Source organism: Vidua chalybeata, chromosome 5, assembly GCF_026979565.1.
Source record: "Vidua chalybeata isolate OUT-0048 chromosome 5, bVidCha1 merged haplotype, whole genome shotgun sequence".
Lineage (NCBI taxonomy): Eukaryota > Metazoa > Chordata > Aves > Passeriformes > Viduidae > Vidua > Vidua chalybeata.
Window position 1 is genome coordinate 34,140,360 of NC_071534.1, and position 21,511 is coordinate 34,161,870.

The window sequence follows — 21,511 nt, forward strand, 5'->3', positions numbered from 1 at the left end:
TCCTATACAGAGCATTTTAATGTACCTTGATTTCTCAGAGTATATTTCATAAATTAAATGTTGAACAGTTCTACCTAGTCTTTAGAGGCAGAATCTGAAGGTGTGCAAGGACGCAAAGTGTTGCTCTCCCAGCTTCAAAGTTCTCAGGAGTCAGAATTTGTTTGAAGTCATGTCTCTTGACCAGTCTGTTTATTGTCTCCCATTTTCAACATTCTTCTCTTGACCTGCAGTATTAGTTTATGAACTCCATTACAAATTCCAGTACTGCAGGTCAGTAGGTGGTGTAGAGGTTTTAAGTAATTCCGAGCTAGTTTGGAGTGGGGGTAGATAGGGATGTGTACTGAATCAGACTCAAGTTAGGTGTGGTTTATCTTGATTTTACTCCACTGAAGTAAACCAAATAACAAGAAAATATCCTAATAATTGTAATTGTAATCAACTTCTCTGAGGTATGACAGTCAGTGGTGAAGTCATGATTACAGGAAACTAAAACAGTAATGAAACTGCAGTTTTGGAGCTGAACCTCTTCTTGACCTTTACGTGAACAGTAATTTCCAGGATAATTGAATTAGTATGTATTTATATTTATAAATAATTTTCATTTAATTTCATTCATACTGCTAAACAGTACCTGTGAACTGTGAAGGCTATGAACATTTTAGACATAGTCCTCTTTTTACTGCAAATTACTGCTGCAGGTAGAGGTCTTTAGATCTATATTCATAAAAAACAGGTGAACCAAAAACTTACCCCACCACACCCTGCCTTTTGCTGAAGCAATTTTTTTTTTTTTTTTGTGCTGGGGAACATAAAAGGACAGAGGCTCTTCATTTGAAACCCAAACTGTTCTGTTCCTTGGTTTTATGTGCACTTGAAGCATTTGTGGATTACCAGCTAGAAGGGAAGTAAGTCCATCTCATCTTATAGGGGCCTAAACCTGCTGTTTCTACAAGACCAATTATAATGTAAAATAAAGAAAAAAAAAAGTGAATTTCCATCTGGTATTTGAAAGTTGACACCAGAGTGTTGTTACTGATCCATTTGTCACCCCAATACTCAGGAAAGATGGGTATAAGGAAATGGAAAATGAGTCATAAAAATCTATTGGAGTTATGATCTTTTGTAGCAAGGGCAAAAGCCAGAGAGTAGATAAACACTGTAATCATAAATTGTCTACAAATTACTGAAGTTAGTTGTCTTAGTAATCAATATCTTCTCTTGAGCACCTTGATGGGAATCTGCTGACATAAAAACTGCAGCACTCAAACACAGTTTGCTCCATGTTTCTTGGATTCTAATGTATTGCATTAAAACCTTTTCAGTTATTATGGAGCTTTTAATACCTAGCACACAAACTTTAGCTTCAAGACATTGTTGTAGCACATACCATGCTTGGTCCCAGAGGTGTGTGTGGGTTTGTGTGTGCATGCATGGGTATAATGGGCACGCGTGCAGGTATATTACTTTGAGCAAACATTCAGGTCTTAGTGAAATGGTTCTTTTGAAGTATTAAAATAACTAGTATTTTTAAGTATTAAAATAACTAGTATTAGTAGATGAGAAACTTATTTTTACTTTTAATTTTGAGATAAAACAACAGCAGAAACTGTGTTTTCTTTTTCTCTCAAATTTTCATTTTCCAGTATGAGGTAATGGCAGGGTATTGGCAATGACACCTCTGCCTTTGCAGTGCTTTTCAGATGGGTGCTTTTTTTCTGTGGATTTGGCTTCCTCGGGCATCTTCCCTGCTGCTCCCTCCCGGTCCCTCGTCCAGCCCCTCGCTCACGGTCCATGACTGACATCTTCTGGTGGCATTTCCATACTGCACGGTAGCCTGGACAGCAATAATGACGAACATTTTAGGGCCCTAGCTCATGAAATTGTCATCCTAAGGTTTGTTTCATAACCCTCAGAGTCACTGTCGTCATGTTCTGCTTCATCACCTTATTTACATATGCAAAGTCTCAGTCAAATTCTGTATTCGCAGTTATTCCTCTGGGCTTCCTTTGCAGAATTCTTGAGTTTGATGACATTAAAAAAAAGTGTGGGGGGGGGGAACACGTAAACAAATAAGTAGCAAATAGATAAGATGCATTTTAACTGTATTGTGAAGTCAATGACTTTTAAAAATACATTTGGCCTCTAACTCGCAGCTTTGGGATTACTGTCATATAACAGCAAAGCTTCATACCAGCACAGACTTTAGATTCTCATAAATATAATTTTCTTAAGTAAAGCTTAAAGCAATGTGTTTTGGATGCTAGACCAGTGCCTCTGATAATTCTCAGGGCTTTACTGAGCTTCTGTGCATATATGCACAAAGCAGTGGGAAGATAGGTATGTGTTTAATTTAAAAGAAGCTGATGGTTTTGTTTACAGGAATTGTATTCTAGTCCTTCATCTCCATTCCTCTCTGCATTCTTTTCATTCAGGAACTCAGACTGTTTACATGGTCTGCTTCCCAGACATTGCACTAAACTCTGGATAGAGAGATGATTTTTCCAAAGAGGTCTGCATGGGAAACCCCTCAGATGAATGCTCTGTGGGGAGAGCTGGTGGGAATTTAAAGCTTGAGACTGCCAGCATTAGAATGGGTTGTTTGGCAGCAGTACTGAAACAAGGGCTGTTGCTCATGCTCCAGATGTCTGCTTGCTTCTTAATGTGCTTGAGGATATGGTGTCCTTGGGCCTGGGACATGCCATAGCCACTTACTCGCTGTGTTTGTTCCTTGAATTTCTTCAAAGTAAACAAAACCGTCTAGAACACTTTCTCCTCCCAACTCTGATAGGCAGTCCCAACCCAACCAGAGCTCTTTGTGGTTTCCTGTTTCCAGCAGTGCCATTGCTGTCCTGCAATATGAGGAAGCTTCAGGACTGCTGGCACTGTTCTGCAAGAGCTTTCTTCTAATTTTAAGTAAGTGAGGTATCCAACCTCATTCTTCCTTTGGACCACCATTAATTTTGAGCACTCTCCCTGCATGTTTTAGCCTGAATGGACAGAGCTGCCTGTGGCACTGCTGCATGGTGTTCATCCCTTGACGTTCAGAGCTCCATATGCAATACAAGTTGAAGTACCCTTCCAGGCACTTTTCATACCAACAGTCTTTTTACTTATTTCTTTTTACTATTTGCCTTCCTGAAAGTTTTCAAATACCTTGTGAAGATTGTTCTGAACACACCTATCTTCTGCTCCTCATAGAAACCTGAGGCTTTCTCTTCAGACAGGGACTTCATGAAATGAAACTATTTACTGAGACAACAGAGTTGTGGGTGAGCATTTCAAATAACATTTTCTGTTTTAACTTTTTTGTGCTGGATCTGGTTTGAGCACAACCTACAAAGCATTAAAAGCATTGGCTCTAAAATCCAAAGCTGAGATAATGCCCTTGCCTACTAAAAGGATAATCCATCTCCTCTCTCTTTCTGTAACTATGATGTGGTTTTGATCTGATTGATGTGACCAGCACTTAGCTTTACAGCTCTTGCCACAGTCTGACATTACATAAACTTGAAATTAAGAGAGCATGCTGTGCTGAAGTGTAGAATGGGGTCAGCACTGAGAGGGGTTCCTAAACCCCTGCACAGTCACTTCAGAGTTAAGTGCCAGAGTAATGCTTGGTCCTGTGCAGGGCCAGCTTGTCAGAGGGCAGGTCTGAATGGTTTGGGAGAGATTTCTTTTGAAACTGGCATTAAACTGAGGTGCCCACTTAGAGGTATCCGGTGATGCCTGAATTTCATTGTAGTCACTGGAGCTCATTTAGAGAATTATGCTTCTCTCTAATGCATAAACCCACTGCCTTGTGCATGGAATTGTTTCATTGATCAAATTTCTGCTGTGTATACTTGGAATTAAGCAGCACTTACACTTACAGATAAGTGTATATGGATACCTACAGTCAGATGTCTCAGGCCAAATCCTTGCCCTCACTAGAAAGCGATCCTCTTTTTTCAGCATCCAGAAGCACCAGCATTTTCTAAAGAAAGTCTGTTGCAAATTGCTTTTGTGGACAGGTCATTTTAGTTCATTGCAGTCAGTAGGTAGCCCTGTCAGAAATCCAGTCCTCTTCCTTTTTATGTAAAGCAGGTTTTTAAAAAATAATTTGTAAATATAATTGAAGTCTTCTTATTAATTATTTAATACCTTTAAAAACATTCATAACTGTTGTCCCTGGACACTTGAAACCATGTCAGTTCAGCTCCAGCATGAACTGTAGAACTGGAGAATTTCCAGGGAGTTGTAATCCATTATTTTCTCTCAAACTACCCAACAGCATCCTGAGCATATTGAAAAATATTGCACCTTCCTTATGAAAGATGAATCTGTGGTCAGGCAGTTTCCACGACTGCATATGTAGATATACACTAAATAAGTGTATCTTAAGTTTTTTGCATGCTGTATTTTACAGTTTTTTGTATATATACTACTGGATGGGAGGAAGGAATACAGCAAGTTGTTGATTTGAGTGACTTCTGAGATGAGTAAGTTTTAGTCCTCACTAATTGTTACTGGCTGATTCTGAAGGTGTTTTATACACCTGCCAGGTTTAGAAACTGCACAGCCCTGCAGTTAGTTAGCACACCCAGGTTGCTCTCTGCTTTCCTCATCTTCCACAAAGTGGAGCTACTGCTGCACTAAGAGAAGGGAACGTGGAAGAACAATTTAACCATAAGGAAATAATACTCTGCAGTGAAAAAAAAGAAAGTTGAAGCTTGACAGCTGAAAGTGAAGGAGAGATAATTCATCAACCTAGCTTTGCAGTGCTCTAGATCCAGAAATCATAGAGGCTTCTCATCTTAATCCATCTTGAGCAATGAAGTGTGTGTATGGCTTGTATGTGACACACCCTTGCTTTACCATGGCACAAACCTTTCTGGGGATGTGTTTCTTGTGGGAGACAGTGGTTGGTTTCCAAAACTCTTGTTTCACTTACAGGTAGAAATGTGTGGTGGCATGTACCACACCACTGAATAGTGGTGACTAGTTTGTACTCTAAGCAGCCACAAGATACTGTGCAAGCAGCTTGGTGAAATCTCTAAAAATCCTCACTGATGCTTTACAGCTGAGTGAGAGTGTCCAGATATTCATGAGGTTTGAGTTGTGTCAGGACCAAAACTCTAATCACTGCTGCAGCCTTGTGTCACCCTGTGTGACCTGAGATCAGGTAAGCAGCATTGAGTTGCTGTCTACAGAAGTATAATAATGCTTACCACCTCATTACCAAAATAATTCTTCGGATATGATGGGCAGGGTTTATACAACACATTCAAAATAAGATATATAAGTTCCTAATTAGGGAATTAATGTGCTTGTGAATATATAACTCTGCTACATATTACCTACAAAACTGTTTTCCTCAAATTATCAGAGAGCAAAAGATTTTAGTTTCCTACTTACATGGAACAGAGGGAGCAACATAGGATTCCCTGAAAAAAGGCGAGTGAGAAGTAAAACCCAATCATCACAATGTAGCATTCTGCCAGTCAGGCCATTAAGTACTTAATTAGCTCCTAAGCACACAAGAAATTCAATTAACTAGCATAGTAAAGCTGACCAAAAACCAGCTGTAGCTGTGGTTGGAATCAAAGAAGATTTTGAAAATGCAGCTGTGGACTGTAAAGTCGAAGAGACAGTACATCCAGCCATGGAGTATAGACAAAGGCAATGTTTCTCCCAATTTTTATTGACAAAAATAGCAAAGAAGATGGATTTGCCATCTTTATATGAACTGATGCTCACTGATGAAAGTGAGAAGCTTTAAGGGTGAGAGATAGTGCCTGATGGAATTGTGGGACTGATAAGACTAATCAAAGAATAGTTTGGGTTGGATAGCCTTTAAAGGCCATCTAATCTGACTGCCCTGAGGGCATGGGGTCCAACCTGACCTTGATTGTTTCCAGGGATGGGGTATCTACGATCCCCCTGGACAACTTGTTCCAGTATTTCACCACCCTCATTGTAAAAAATTTTCTTCCTTGTATCTAGTCAGAATCTATCCTCTTCCAGTTTAAAACCATTACCCTGTCCTATTGCAGCAGGCCCTGCTAATGTCTGTCCTCATCTTTCTTATAAGTCCCTTAAGTATTAAAAAGTCACAATTAGATCACCCTTTTCTATTCTGTTTTCCAGTCTGAACAATCCCAATCCTCTCAGCCTTTGGTCATGGGATAGGTTATTCATCCTTCTAATCATCTTGGCAGCCTCCTCTGGACTCACTCCAACAGTTCCATGTCCTTCTTGTGCTGGGACTCCAGAGCTGGAGGCAGCAGTGCAGGTGGGGTCTCACCACAGTAGCAGCATCCCCTCTCTCACCCTGCTAGCCATGCTGCTTTGGATGTAGCCCAGGACATGATTGGCTTTCTTTCACAATGGGCTGTGAGTGCCCATTGCCAGCTCAGGTCCAGATTCTTATCTATCACTATCCGCAGTTCCTTCTCGGCAAGGCTGCTTTCAATTCCTCCATCCCTCAGCTTGTACTGTTACTGGGGATTGCCAAGCCCAGGTGCAGCACCTTGCATTTGGCCTTGTTGAACCTCATGAGGTACCCATGGACTGATTTTACCAGCTCCAATCCCTCTGGAGAGCATCCAGTCCCTCAGTTGTGTCGACTGCCCCACTCAGCTTGGTGTTCTCTGCAAACTTGCTGAGGGTGCATTCAATCCCACTGCCATTGTCACTGATGAAGATATTAACCTGTACTGGCCCCAGTGCAGACTCCTGAGGGACAGCCCTTGTCACTGACCTCCATTTGGATACTGAGCTGCTGACCACTGTCCTCTGGATGTGACCATCCAATCAATTCCTCCTCCACCTAACAGTCCATCCATCAATCTGTCTTTCTTCAATTTAGAGAGAAGGATGCTAGACATCCTTACCGTACAGATGCTCTGGCTTCTTGCTGTTGTGTTTACCAGCAAACTTCTGACCTCCCTCCCTTGAATGCCTTTTAGACCAAGTGGGGAGGAAGGGGCTGATGCAAAATCCAGTTCTGTACAAGCTGAAGTCAGCTGCTCCTCATCAGAACCTTCCTTTTTTTCATCCTGCAAAGTCTGGTGAAGGGGAAGACCTGACTTTATGTTTTTGCTACGCACACTGTATTTTTAAACATGGTAAAACTGCCTGCAAACAAAAAATGGCTCACTGCTCCTTACAAAGTCCTTGATTTCTCTTATGACACCTTGGGGCAAGTCTGGACAGTATTCTCCAGGCAATCTCTGGGAGCCAGGTGTTATGAGTCAGTTATTTTTGTGGTATTATCCAGATCAGTAATTTCCAATGCAGGATTTTTTCCCCCCTTGATAAGTACCCTGTGGCTGTGTTACCAGACTTGTTGAATCATGTTGCGTGACAAGGAAGAGACCATGTTGCTGCTAATAAGACCAAATTCTCTCCATAGATAACTGTTTTAGATAATTAACAGGATAAAATGTTTTCATTATGTTCCAAGTACTTCAGATGAAAGGATACAATCCTTGCAGGATTTTGAAAATCACCTTGCTCTGCTAACCATGTCACAGTAAGTGGCTGTTCTACTATGTGGGAAACATATGGTTAATGAGATGAGAAGGGAATGGCATTAATTTTTTTTTTTTTTTAATTAAGGAAGAATATAGCAATCTTTAAGGAAATGAAGATCCAAATGCTTTTGTGCTTTTTAGTAAGATGATTTGGCTGATGATAATATATTTGTTTATCAAATTATGTCAATGATAATTTCAGATTTGCAGTGTTAAAAGCTATTTATCTTTAAGGCTATCTTTGCTATGGCTTCAGAATTTAAGTAGCTGGCATTTGCAGTGTAGCAATTTTCAGATGCCCAGACTGTGGACCAGAAGTGTGTGTGCTACAAACCCTAGGAAAAGTGAACAAGGCAACAGTAAATGAAAGAGGAATGTGTTATATGCCATATAATGCACTCATCAAGAAATGGTGTATTACTGCTTACACGTGGAGGAGACCTAATGTGCGGTGCTGGGGAATACAGAGTGCCATACCTGTATTTAGCAGCTGCTAGTCAAGGAACACACTGTGTAATTGTGTGGGGATGTGAAATATTTTGTCATGAAGGAGCTCCTCATCTATCCTTGAATGTATCAAGAGTGCGAGAGGATTTATGGAGGTGTCACCCAGGAGATAATGAATGCACACACATACAAAAGAGTGAAGACATAAAAATATTACCCAGACTGGCAGGAGAATGAAGGAGTTGCCTGATAATGCTTTTAAGTTGCTTATTCTTTTAATAAAATCTGGATTGCAGTGAAATTGACTTCTGTGTCATCTGTATATACATTCTGCTTAATGTTTGCTGTCTATTCTGTAGACATTAAAATGTAAATTTTTCTTTAAGATAACTGAGAGTGGGTATGGGATTGTGGTCTGAACAAAAGTTTGCTCCTCATGAGATGCTTTAAAAAGAGAATGTGAGTCAAACCAGCCTAAGCAAGGCATGAGCAGGGGCAGTCCTCTTAGCATGTAACCAGAGAAGTATTAGTGCTGCTAACTTCAAAAAAGGCTGGGAGGAGACTGGTCAGACTCATATACAGCCCATACTGATTGTTCAGCTGCCTGAGTTATAATGCAGTGGGTTTCTGTTATGATGCCAGGCAGGGAGAATGTTCTCTCTCTCTTAGGGAAAAGGTTACAGGAGGTTTTGTGAAGGCACTTGAGATGATGAAAGTTGCAGTGGAAACTCATGATGAAAGTCATGGTTGGAACTGACTTATAATTTCTGGTGCAGGGATAAAAACCCCAAAGCTCTTTGTTTCACCCAATCCATCATATTTCTTCTCTATTAAAAGTGCTACTACACTTCTTTGGAGTGCTGGTGTGACTGTCCATTGCTAATAAGTTGCAGAACATGATAAAGAAAAAAGTATACTCTACATGGCATAGGTACAGAAAGTAGGTTTTATGCTGTGGGGAGTGAATGAAACACTGTAGCATCCTTGTAGTTTATATTCTGAAATAAGTATTAACTAGTTGCAAAGGCTTTTTGTTTTTTCCGGAACCCATGTTCCTAAGAGATTGTTAGGAGTTGTTACAGAGTAGTTGAATAAACTTTAGAAAGTTGCCTAGGCAGAAGTGCAGCAAAGGAAGTATCAAGAATAGTCAAGAAGGGAACAGCTTGTACTCAGCTGGATTAGCGGACACAGTAAATACAACATAATAGCAAACATGGGATCAGAAGTTCAGTTAGAAGAGATCTCGTGGTTCTATTGACAGAACAGTGACATGGAGAAAGACAAAAACATGTAAGACCTTGTGGATTGGGGCTATATGGTAAGCAAGAGAGATTTGGTCCCCTGTTCTGCAGGCAATTTCTTTTTCTTCCTGTATTTTTGTCAGTTTATTCCTCTGTGTTATCTGTACTTTAAAAAATGTCAATTGGAAAAGTGTGCCTGCTTTCTTGCTTACTGTCATTGCATTATTAATTACTGCAGATTTAATTATGGTCATGGTGCTCAAACCTTTCAGGCAGCTATTTGTTTGTGTTAAATACAAGGAGTGAGAGCATTAACCAATTCTCCTCATGACTGGGCTGGAGTGGGAAAGTTAATTCATTGTGTTAGGAAAAATGCTCTTTTCGGAAGCATGGAGCAAAGCAACAATGATAACCCAAATCTTCTCAGGTTTTTATTCTGGAGACTTGGAAGGCTCAAAGACAGGACACTATGTGACTTAGGCAGGACTTCTCTACATTCTGGTACAAATCTGTAGCTACGTTTTCTATCTGTAGTATAGCAGAACTCTGGATAGCTAGGATACATGTTTACTCACTAGCCCTACATGTTTTTTTGCTGTTCACTTATATTGTCTCCATAAATGTCTTTGTTTCCCTCAAGACTGGATCTTTTTACTTTTCAGATTTTTTTTTTCTGCCAAGGACTCCTTCAAATCCTTTTTTATACCCTGTGTTTCAACTACAAAGACTTACCTGATTCAGCTGCTGTGGAAAGCTTTTTACTCTACACCAGACCATATGACAGCTCTTAATGGGATAGTATTTTCCAGTTTTCCAACAGGTATTTTCCAAGGTTTAGTCTGATCTTTGAAAAGCACTTTAAGTCACTTGCATGGAGGGTGTGATGTCTCAGTGGCAGCAGTTCCAGTCTGAAGGCAGGAAGCATCCTGCCATCTGTACAAGTGCCACACTGGGACACAAAGCATGTTCTGTCCATGTGTGAAGTATGTCTACAAATAAACATATTCCAGATAACATATGTGAAGGCTGAATATGTATATGAAGATTGTAATTGGAATATCCTTTGTGTACTCTCAGTTCATCAGAAGCTTTCATTACCTTCTTATAGACTACTGAGAAGACAAATCTATTTTTCTGGAAGTAACTCTTGTACAAGAAGAGGTTCTGCCTTCATTTGTCTTAGTGGCTTGATTAGCTCCCTTACCTTCTCATTTGAGATCATCTTTAGAGACATTTTTGGTACTACTGTTCAAAAATTTCTCCAAAATATTTGGGTGATCAGTAACATTTGAATTGAAATACCTGTCTTGGTACTTGATTCTCAATATATGAAATTAGAGATGGCCTCATACTTTAGATTTGTTGCAGCTGAAAAAAATTTACACCACAGGTAAATTTTGCCAACTCATTCATCTGTTTTCTAGATCACTAATAAATGTTCATTTGCAACAATGAACCTTTTTAGCACCTCATCCTTAATCATACACTATATTGGAATTTGACCATTTAATCTTCATCTAATCCATGAAAATGACTCTGTGAGTCACTCAGATTACTTAATTTCCTTGATAGCATTCCATCAGAGCTTTTACCCATTAATCAGTGTCAGATCATGGTGTATGGCTGAAGAAGACAAATATAGCCTGAGCTCAATCTGGAAGTCTTCAATGACAGATCCATGTCATGGTTTTGGAACAAATTCTTGGTGCCAGTGGGTGCTGATGCTCCTTAGGAAAGCCATGAAACCTTCTAGGCTAAGGTACATATTTGTAAACGTAATAGATAAAAGAACTTTCCCTGGGCTCAGGGGGAATGCAAGCAAACTCAAGTCTGTGCAGGACTGTGGGATAATCTTGATCAGGAGAGCAGAGACTATTTTGCCACTTCTCTGCATTGGTCTTTTGTTTATGAGGAAAATGTGTCAGCTCCATTTGATGCTATAACATCAGTGCATCATCACCTACTGTGTGCTCTCTATGTTGTAAGTAATAAGACAGTGTACAAAGATCTGAAATTAAATGTGAGCAGTCAAATTGATGAGACTGGTTCTGTCAGAAAATGAAACTCTTCATTTGGTAAGGTAGGTGTATTTTTTTTGGCTAAATGGTTGTTCAAAATCTCAACATGTTATCACACAGCGCATGCACAGGAAAAAAAAAGACTGTAATAGCTGTACCCTCCACCTTCAACCCAGAAGCATGGAAGAGGTATCTTCACTTCCACAATTTATTTGGCCTCTTTATTAGCTGCATGAAGGACATCTGGATCATTCCCTAGTTTGTAGAATTTTCTTTTTTATTTTGAAAACAGCATAATCTTGACATACATCTCTTTGTATGCCTCATGTCAGTGACAAAGAGCTACACAGTGTTAATGTCCTCTGTAACAGTTTGTCATGTGCATTTGGAACTACTTTTTGATGCAATATTAAAAGTATTCTCTGTATTGAAGATAAAGATTTGATGCATATAAGGTAAAGGTTATGAAGGCTGCTTAAAAGTTTTGGTATTATGTCAAGAAAACTCCTTTTTCATACTTTCTTCAATGCCTGGATGAGCAACAGTGCTTGAATGGATACTGAAAATTTGGGCTGGATATGCATTTGGTAGGTTCATGTTCTGAAAAGCAGGTCACAATGTGTAAAACTGAACTGGCAGCCTGGAGTGGAAATGTTAAAGCCTAAATAAATAAAACAGGGCTGTTAGAGTAATGAAAAAGAAACTGTTTTAATATTTTGCTTTGCATACTAACAGGCAATTAACTTTCGTTGACTCATGATGTGAAAAGTTATTGAGAGACAGATACTTTGCTTTGGTAACAGCCTGACAGTTGGGAAGAATGTTTTTCTTGACAGTTGATTAGGGGTTAAATGAGCTGAATAAAATTGGTAATTTTTGTTTCTTTCCTCACTTAGTATAACAGCTATTATATGAAGCATTTTTCTTTACAGTAGTTGTAATGACTGACTTTAACTAATTACTCTGTTGAAAGAACTGGTTTTGATGACAAAGATGTCTTCTTGGGATTCTTAACAGCTGCAAAAATGGTGCATATAGAACCTGCAATACCTTCTTCCTGCTGTCTCTTTCCCCCATAGTTTAAGCACTTATTTAATGATCTTTTGTCTACAAGAGGTTTAATTTTATGGTCATCTTAGAAGTAGCACTTGGATGTAGGTTAAAATATACCATCTCTCTCTGAAGAAAAACTTAAACCCCAGGTTTAGCACAATTGTCTGGAAGAATACTGATGTGTAGGCAACTACTTGTGAGTTTCTGTCAAGGTCATGTTTTGATAGAGGATGATGTTTTTTGAGGCAAATAATCAGGCTCCTGGGTAAACAAGGTAATAGTGCTTCATCTGCAACAGAGGTGGAGAATTCATCTACTGTAGCGCTGCTGGCTGTGACTGTCTTACTGATGAAAGCAGCTTTTCACAGCCCCTCAAAACGTGCTGTGCTATTTCACTTGTGACACTTGAAAGTATGTGATTGTGTGAAAATCCTGGAGTGAATTGTCTTTTCAAAATTTTAGATCAAAAGAGAAATGCCAGAACATCAACAGGAAATAAAACATTTTTATTGAATATCTGTGTAATATGTATGTTATTTTAACGACAACTGGAAAACTCTACTGTGGGGATTCACTACACAAAGTGAAACAAAATATAAACCACCTCATCAAAAATGAAGGTAAAATACGGCTAAAGTTGTCAGCTCGCGGGCCACGAGCGATATGGCAGGATAAAACACCCCAAACATTTCTACAAGATACAGAGAAAACCCACACAGAGAAACACTCAAGCAGGCAGTAAATATACACAAAGGCAACTAGGATCTTTCTACAGCATCAGATTCTAATACTTCACACAGCTTTGTCAGAAAGGTACATGTGGCTTCTTTGAGGATGAAAAATGTCATCTTGGTCACATGGCAGGTTCAGTCTCTGAGAATCTTTGTACCTTACAAACCAATTCTAGGGTGACGTTCAGTCTGGCAGTGTAGGAAGAGAAAGCATTAAGAATAGCTTAACACAGTAAGTCAGTCCTGGCACTTGGAACCTGCAGCTATCCTGAATGAGTAACTGAAAGCTGGAGACCATGAAGCTCCTAGGCTGGAAAGCTGACTGTCTATTTCTTCTCTTTGGTGGGGTTTGGTCCTTAAGGATAAGATTTTAAGATATTCCAGCTTGATGCTTTGCATGTATGTGCCTGTTTCTGTCAGAAAATGTCTCGCTTGTGTTTTTTCTATGTTTCATGTAAAAAAGAAACAAAATGGGTCTTGCTATTCTCACTTTTGGAGGTGGGGAGAGATACAGGCTTTTACTCTCCTCCCAGTACTTAACTGCTGCTTTTACCCTCAAAGTACTGAAAAACAGAGATGCTTGGCCATCCCTGCACTGACCTCTGAGACTGTCACACCTCTCCCAGAAGCAGAGCCTTGAGGGAGGCTGTGGAATTTAGTTCGCAGTGCACAGTTCTCCAACTACATTCATCTTTGTTAGACACAGAAGATTGATAAGAACATTAATGGTTAATTCTCATGCCTCTCTCCAAAAGCAATAGCATTTCCACATTTCTAGGGTAATTTGCATTGCTGAAAATAATGAACTCTTCAAAACATTATAAATATATTCACAGCTTGGAAAGATAAGTGAGGGGCCTCCAAGGACAGTACATGAGCTAGAGGTGATGCCCTGAATGACTTGATGAGATGGTACAGCGGAGGTGCCATGCTGGGGAGCTGTAAGATGACTTTACGGGAAAGCAGCAGGGCAAGGGGGCTTGGAAATGTAGAGTATTGCACAGGGCTTGACAAAATGCTGTGTGGTCAACCCATTCACTAGAGCATCCTTGTCCCCTGCATAGCTTTCCAGTTCTACATTGGTCCGTAACAACTGGAACTGCTTGTGCTATGCGTTCCTTCGGCAGTGCAGTAGAAGGGAATGGCAGTATTATTACAATATCACTACGGAATAAATTGATTGCTATCCACTGAGAAAACTACATTTCTAAGCACACACGGCAGTCACAGTGATACACAGAGCAGTCTTTCAAGACTCTTATGGAATGACTAATAGCTTCATAATAGTGCCATTTACTACATAATAACATTTAAAACATTTAAAAACTCCTCCTGAAACGAGCATCTAGTATACAGAAGAGGTTGCTTCAGTTTTCTAGAACTTGTTCTTTGTTTTCACTTTTTTTTAAAGGACAAATTAAAACTTAAGTATAAAGAGTATATAAAAGGTCACTAGCTGTTCTCTTTTGGCTTACTTTGAAGTGCATTTAGAACTATGGCTAAACTTTGTCATCTTCTGATGGGATTACAATACTGTCTGTTTACCACGAAACTATTTTGTATAATAAACTCACACGGCTGTGTCTAAAAAATATTCTGCATTCCTTCTAATCTGAGTTAGTATCATAAAATATTTTGTTACAAAGTCTAATGTGCAAACTCATAATTATAATGTGAAATCGTGGATGGAATTCACAGTATGCAAATTTTGTATAAAGGTGATAATGGAGAGCTACTCTTGTTTTCATGGCAGCATTTTACTACAGCTGCATTTCCCTCTTCCCCTTCCCTGCACTTCTGCAGTGATCTGTCTTCGTATGTTAGATGAAATTGTTGCCTCCTGTGGAACTGCTTCCTCAACTTTGAATCTAAAGCCATTTCAGTCTTCAGTCTGTTATGTGTTTGCTTTGGAATATATACAAAAAAATTATATCCTGGCTTCTGGCTACATCTCCATGAGGTCAGCCATGGAACTGCTCAGATCATGCTAAGTTGCCTGTGAAAGAAGTCTACCCAATTGGATTTGCCCCTCTAAGATTCACTGTGGACGTGAAATGTGCTATTAGGATGGTGCAGTTGAAAGCTCAGATTTAAGTTGTCCTTTAAGATGTAAGTGTAACACTACTAGTGCCTTACAAGTTGGATATTTTTTTTTCTGGAATGCAGACGATACAATAGTTACCCTATAATATAGTATCAGCTCTCCTATATCTCAGTCAATTTACATAATTTAAAATAGAACATCTTATTAAAAACATCTAGATATACACAGATTAGGAAACGCTTACAACATACAAATACACAAACTAGAAATAAATTCTCAGCATACTGATGTATATATACAACTGTGTGATACAATAAATAATTTCTGTCATGCTCTATCTACACATCATATTGCTTAAAAGAAGAGTAGATCTGGGGCGGGCAGTGGTGAAATGAAGCGCCTTTAAAAGGCTCTCTACATTTAAGTTTGTGCAAATTAAAATGGGAATTTTAAAGTACAACTGATCTGTGTCAGGAACACATGGCTGGAAATGAAAGGACCCATATTACTGAGGTATTTACAGATACTGGCTAAAGAGCACTATGTGGGCAAATGCAGAAAGGCTTCTTCGTCTTTTTCTTTTTCTTCTTCATAATTTAATTTAATTTAATTTAACTTAATTTAATTTACTTCTTGACTGCCAGCATGGCATCTACCTCCTCCTCGGGCTGTAGGGTGTGCCACTGTGCAATGGGCCGCCGGGGGTTGGCCAGCATGTCTGACCAGTGCCGCAGCTCCGCGCCGGTGCTGTTGTAGCCCACAAAGACTTTCCCGATGGCATCGTTCTTGCCAATCTTGTCATAGTCCAAAACAGTCACAACAATTTGTACTTTCTGTAATGAAACAGAGAAAGAGCAGTGAGCATGACAATATGAATGTGGGGACAGCCAGCCATAGAGAAGTCACGAAGGGGGACGTGTGTGACAGCTGGAGTAGATTATCCTAATGAGGAGCAAATTCAAACTTTTGTTTTTGCATCTTGTGGGCCTTCCAAATAAAAACAGGTTTACAACCTCCCTGTTAGCTTGAAACTTGGCCCCCTTGCATTAAGTAGCTTCATATGGAAGTCGAGGCTGATTGTTTTTCCTTTAACAGATTAAGAACTTACTACTACAACTACTACACCTTAAGTTAATTCAAAAGTTGTGCAATTTTACACACTCTTATTTTTTAAATAAATAAGTTAACAACTAAAGTTCAGAAATGGCTCTATGTTTGCAATGCTGTATTCTGTATTCTACTTCTTAGCAAATCTGACCCATCCATCCAGTATGCTAGTCAGGTATTTTCAGATAAATTCAGAAGATAGCCTTTATGGTTACTATACATGTGCACACACACACACAGACACACAAAAGTGTGTTCTCATCTCTATGCACATGAGTGTGCACTTGTGTGCATGTACAAGCACTTATGTATACTGTGTATATTCTGTGTATTTACAGAGAAATCTAGAAAACAGGCTGGTTGCTTAAGGGAGTTGGAATGGATGTATCAACCCCTGGTGTTTCAGGGCTCTGACACACTGGCACAACCTATGACTGAGCTGATGCTGGAGTACCACTTCTGTAGGAATGGTGACCTCTGGAGAACAGGGTTAAACAGGTCCCACATGGTCTGTGTGAGTCCATCTGTCACAGCTCATAGACAATTTTCCATCCATTTAGGCTGGGGCACACTGGGAGGTGTTTGAGCCAGGCATTTATGTTTGTAGTTGTGTGCACATACACACAATTCCTCTCTTTCAGGTCTTTAATATTTGTCAGAAGAGCATAAACAGCTATTCCTTTCGTGGAGTGGTGTTCTGTCGCAACAGCACTTGAGACTTTCATTCTTATTTTACGAAACTATAAACACTTCTCCTTATAGAGCTTTATTTTTAATGATGAGCATACAGTTATTTTCCTGATTCCAGTGTCAGCTTCCTGAATAGAAGGAAGAAACGCCCTGAAACACATTTCCAGAAAAATCCTCTATTCTCTAGAATTAGGTTTTTAAATTTAAAGCTTTAAATATATCTACAATCTGGACCTCTTACTGGAATGATTAATTTCAGGGCTTGTAATAGGATTATCTTCTAGAAGCAGTGTCGCTGTCGAGCAGGATGGGAAACAGAGAACTTCAGATCAGAAGGCAAAGAAAATGAGCTCTGATTTATTTCAAATATACCGCTCTATATATAGAGAACATCGAGAAGACTAATTTCATTGGTCTTAGAGTAAAAACATGTCACACCATTGGTGTGCAGTGAATGACGCACAGTGGCAGAGCATATCTATAAACAATGTGAATAACAAGATAGATTAGAGAATTATTTACATTCTTTCCCAACTGTTTCCCAGGCTCTTGCCTGGTTAGAAAACCTTTCTCTTTGTCTCTGAGCTGAGAATATCCACAAAGCAGTAAGACCAGGGTCTTGAGGTTTATTTTATGAAGTCCATTTCCTTACAGGATTGTACAGTTCACTGAGCCAGAGATGATTCCAGCAGGCACTTAAGTATTTATATAGTTGCTGATGACAAAAGTATATATCAAACTCAAGATTTTCCCACCCCAGAGCACTCACGATAAAAGGCAATATTCTGACGCAAGTATTTATAGATGCCAGAATTACATTTCAGTGTTGCTGTTTGCAATATACTCACTTTTAATGGTACCTCCCCAAATGAACATTTATATTTTAGATACATGGTACACTCACAGATATAAAAAGTAAGCATGAGATTATTTTTTTGCACTACAAAAAAATGCTTGCTTGCTGTACCTAGAAGCTTGGGGATAGTTATTACTATATATTTTTTAAAATGTTAATCATAAGACAAAAATGAGCACTGTAAATGAAGGATCCTTTTCCTTGCTCTACAAAGATGTAAAGAACAGCCAGCTCAGATAATTAACTTGGAGATCATTCTCCCCTCCTGATCTCTGGACTAAACCTACAGAGAAATGTGAGCATCCCTTTGCCTTTGTACCACATATTAAAGGAGCAGCTGCATGGCAAAACCCAAGAGGTGCTAGTAGAAAGAACTGCCTCTCCTAATAAACACTTGGATTAGCAGTTTCCATGGTGTGATTAAGCCCTTTGGACTGAGAGGGCCTGTAGACACCCCTGCTTACAAAGGCTGTCTGTTTTGCATATGGCAAAACACGTGCCTGATCTGCCAATAGCAACAGGATTTGACTTCCCGGTGGTGCTCTCCCATTACTCTTGAAGACATCACTTTCTTTCTCTTAAGAGCCAGAACCAATAGTCACTGTAAAATTCTTGAAAATGTTAACATTTGGCTCCTTTAAAATTACACAGATGTACTGCTATTGACCTGCTTTCCCTCCATGACCACTCTTTATTCTCCAACAATCAAGAAACTCATATAATTATTATTTTTTGACAGTGAATGTTTGCTTAATGACTTTTATATGAATAGCACAGGTCACAATGATTCCTACCATAGTAAGTCTAAATAACATTTAAAATTAGTTTTTCTAATCCATCATGGAGTAGACTAAATGTAGTCTTTTATAACTAACTCAAAATACATTGGCAAATGACCGAAGTCCATAATTGCAGATTTAAAATCAGAGCTATATAGTGGGGTAGATAGCTAAAAGGTAATTCTAATAAACTTATTTAAAAAAAAAAGAAAGGCAAAAATTTAAACCTCTAAAGCACAATACTTTTAAAATCAACTACATGCACCTCAAAAAATTACTTTGAATTAGAAGGCAAAATGGTCAAGTACAAAAAATGTGCCATGCCATGCCAAAGCTTTGATAGGGTAATTTAGAGGTAACCATTCCAGCTCCTCAGTCCTATCCCTATGTGTAAATCAAGACACTCACTGCCTAAACTGCCACTTGATTTGATTCATCTCTTTTTGCCTCTGGGTCTTTGATCCTTGTTGTGAAATCTTTGACAAGCACACAGACCAGCTTTCATTAAAATCAAAAGAAATTAGCCCCCACTGAATTTCCCACTTTTTGATTCCTAGAATCCACAGACACCTGTACATGCAGTAGGGCACAAAGAAATTCTAAATGGACTAGTCATGCATCCAAGTCACTGTGCCCACGCTTCACCTTGTCTAGTTTTAATAACTTTGTTAGTACCAAGTCAATAAAATTCAAGCTACTTGAAAGGTAGGCCTTGGCTCCTGGGCTTCTCTCCAGCCCAAGTTGCTATCAAAATCCAAGATACACAATGTGAAAACCCATACCATGCTCTCATCTAATGAAGAGGGAGCTCCAAGTTTTGTCCAAGCAATTTAAACACATTAAAACTTTCAAACTACAAGTTTAAAAGCATGGCATCTAATTTATACCATGACGGCTCTTACAATCCACAAAAGGATATATTCCCAGATGTTTTAAATGATGGTTATTTAAACCGGGAGGCCCCTGAAAGGACCCTTTCCCCACTCAGCTCCACCCAGAAAAGCTGTTTTATTGCTTAACATCTCCATAGTGCTGGGGCTCCATGGTCAGGTGGGAAGCCTACATGCAGTTCTTTTCCCATATGCTTTCTGAGATGGTTAAAAAAAAACTTCTCTCTTCAGATAAAAGACAGTTAACATTAAAAGAAGTTTATTCTCTCCCATGAGAGATGGTTTGCCTCCCAGTAGCTCAAAGATAGGCAACTGAGTCCCTGAAAATGCTTTGTCCTGGTATTTCCCACTGCTACTGTGGGTGACTTCCATCTCACTGTGCTGACTTCTGAAACCCTTTATTTTAGGTAATGAGCTCTGGGAGAAACATCTGGACAACTGCTGTAGCTCTCCTGAGGCACTAAGAGAACAGGTACTGTAGTACTGACCCCTGAGATTCTCAAATGCCTTTTCACTGAAAAAGTTTTCAAAGTGTACTGGATAATTGAAAAAAAGTTGTGTATGAATTAGGTGTTGTACTTTAAAGGGGTGCTGCAGTTCTTTCAAAAAACCGGGCAAATAAATAAATGCATAAGGAACACAAATTTATCTGATAATGCCAATTTATTATTTTAAATAATTTAGGGAAATAGGTTATATATGGCTTTTCTTTTATCTGTACACTTTTTTTTGCTGGCACAATCCTTCCCTATCTCCCTGTGGATTTTTTTTCCCCAAATCCATTTCTGTTAACAGAAAATGTCAGTTATCCATTTCTCACTGATGAATCAAATCTTCCTAAGTACTTCACATTTCATCATTTCCCTCTTGAAGCAGTCACACTCATCTAATGTAGCACAGGGCTGGCACCTAGGTGCTAATGAAGGCATACACATGTGATAATTAACACGATTCCTGTTAAATATTTATAAGGGCTGAGAAATAGAATACAGAGGAAAGACAAAATACTGTTTGACATTACCTGAATTTGCTCGAATGGTACTTCAAAGCTGAAAGACTCATTGTAGTAGGGATTCAGAGTGTTCTTTTTAATTGTAGTCTTTTTCTTCTTCAGCCTCTTACCATTCTGCATCAGATGGATCTTCACATAGGGATCTAAGCATTCAAGAGAAGAGGTAGAGCTAAGGAGGAGAGTTTAATGTGTTTTCTACAAATTTTAATCCCATAGATGTAGGAGTAGATTAAAAAAAAAAACAAAACCAGACAACATTCACAGCTCGTATCTAAAGAAGTTCTTAATTTCTACTATAGAAAAACTCCTGTATGATTGTGAAGTATTCTTGATGGGAAAAGGTACAAAATATTTATTGCCTTATCTCCTTAACATCATGAGGATGGAGTAAATTCCACCTAACTTTGTTCCACAGCTTATTAACCATCCTGCAAGCATTTCTTAGCAATGGTTTGTGGGGTGATTTTCCCAAGACCTGTGAGTGCTGCCAAATGCACACAGCAGGTACAGAGCTGGCATGGCCCTATGCTCTACAACCACCTGGCAACTATTCCCATCACTCCTTGGCCAGGTGCTGCGCTGTGGCTCTCCTGTCCTCTGACCTCCCTGGTGAGCTGTGACTGACAGGGTCCAGCAGGGTCCAGCACTGCTTGGCAGGAAAGGGCTCTGTCCCTTCAATACCAGCCCTCTGCCTCAGTGCTGCACACAGCCAGAGTCCATGGGGGCCACGGAGCTGGTATAAATTACAGACTGGCTTTGCCATTCTCTATTGAATTCCCACTGTCATTTCAAACAGCTTCTGGTGGCAAAGGAATGGAACTCATTTGGTACCTAATCAGGTGTTCCTTGTGTGAGCAAAACTTTCCTGCACATTACAGCACTGATGAGGTATCTTGGTGATGGTAATTTCAATGGAAGCTTCGCCTGCTTAAAAGAATAGCACTGTGACATTACAAGAGCCATGTGGCTGTCTGGAGAGTGGATTAACATTCTTCCATGGAGCTGGTAATTGGAAGTACCCTCACTGAGTTAAACTATTTTACTGTTTAGGCTTACCACAAAGCAACATTTGAGGCATCTCAAGCTCATACTTTTCAACAGCCTGTATGGTACTGTCACCAAAATTTGG

At 39.3% G+C, this 21,511-nt stretch overlaps 1 protein-coding gene across 4 annotated transcripts in view; it reads right to left on the minus strand.

Annotated features, from left to right (window-relative positions):
- Nucleotides 1–12,758: 12,758 nt before the first annotated feature.
- The window catches only part of SYT1 (synaptotagmin 1), a 341,927-nt gene continuing 333,174 nt past the window's right edge, over nt 12,759–21,511 (minus strand). For all 4 annotated transcript variants that reach the window (XM_053942708.1, XM_053942709.1, XM_053942706.1 and 1 more), the window contains 2 exons: nt 20,392–20,525; nt 12,759–15,881 (listed from right to left, as the gene is read on the minus strand). In XM_053942708.1, the coding sequence (XP_053798683.1) occupies nt 15,675–15,881; nt 20,392–20,525 (341 nt within the window). In that variant the 3' untranslated portion in view covers nt 12,759–15,674. The remainder of the gene's footprint in view (nt 15,882–20,391; nt 20,526–21,511) is intronic.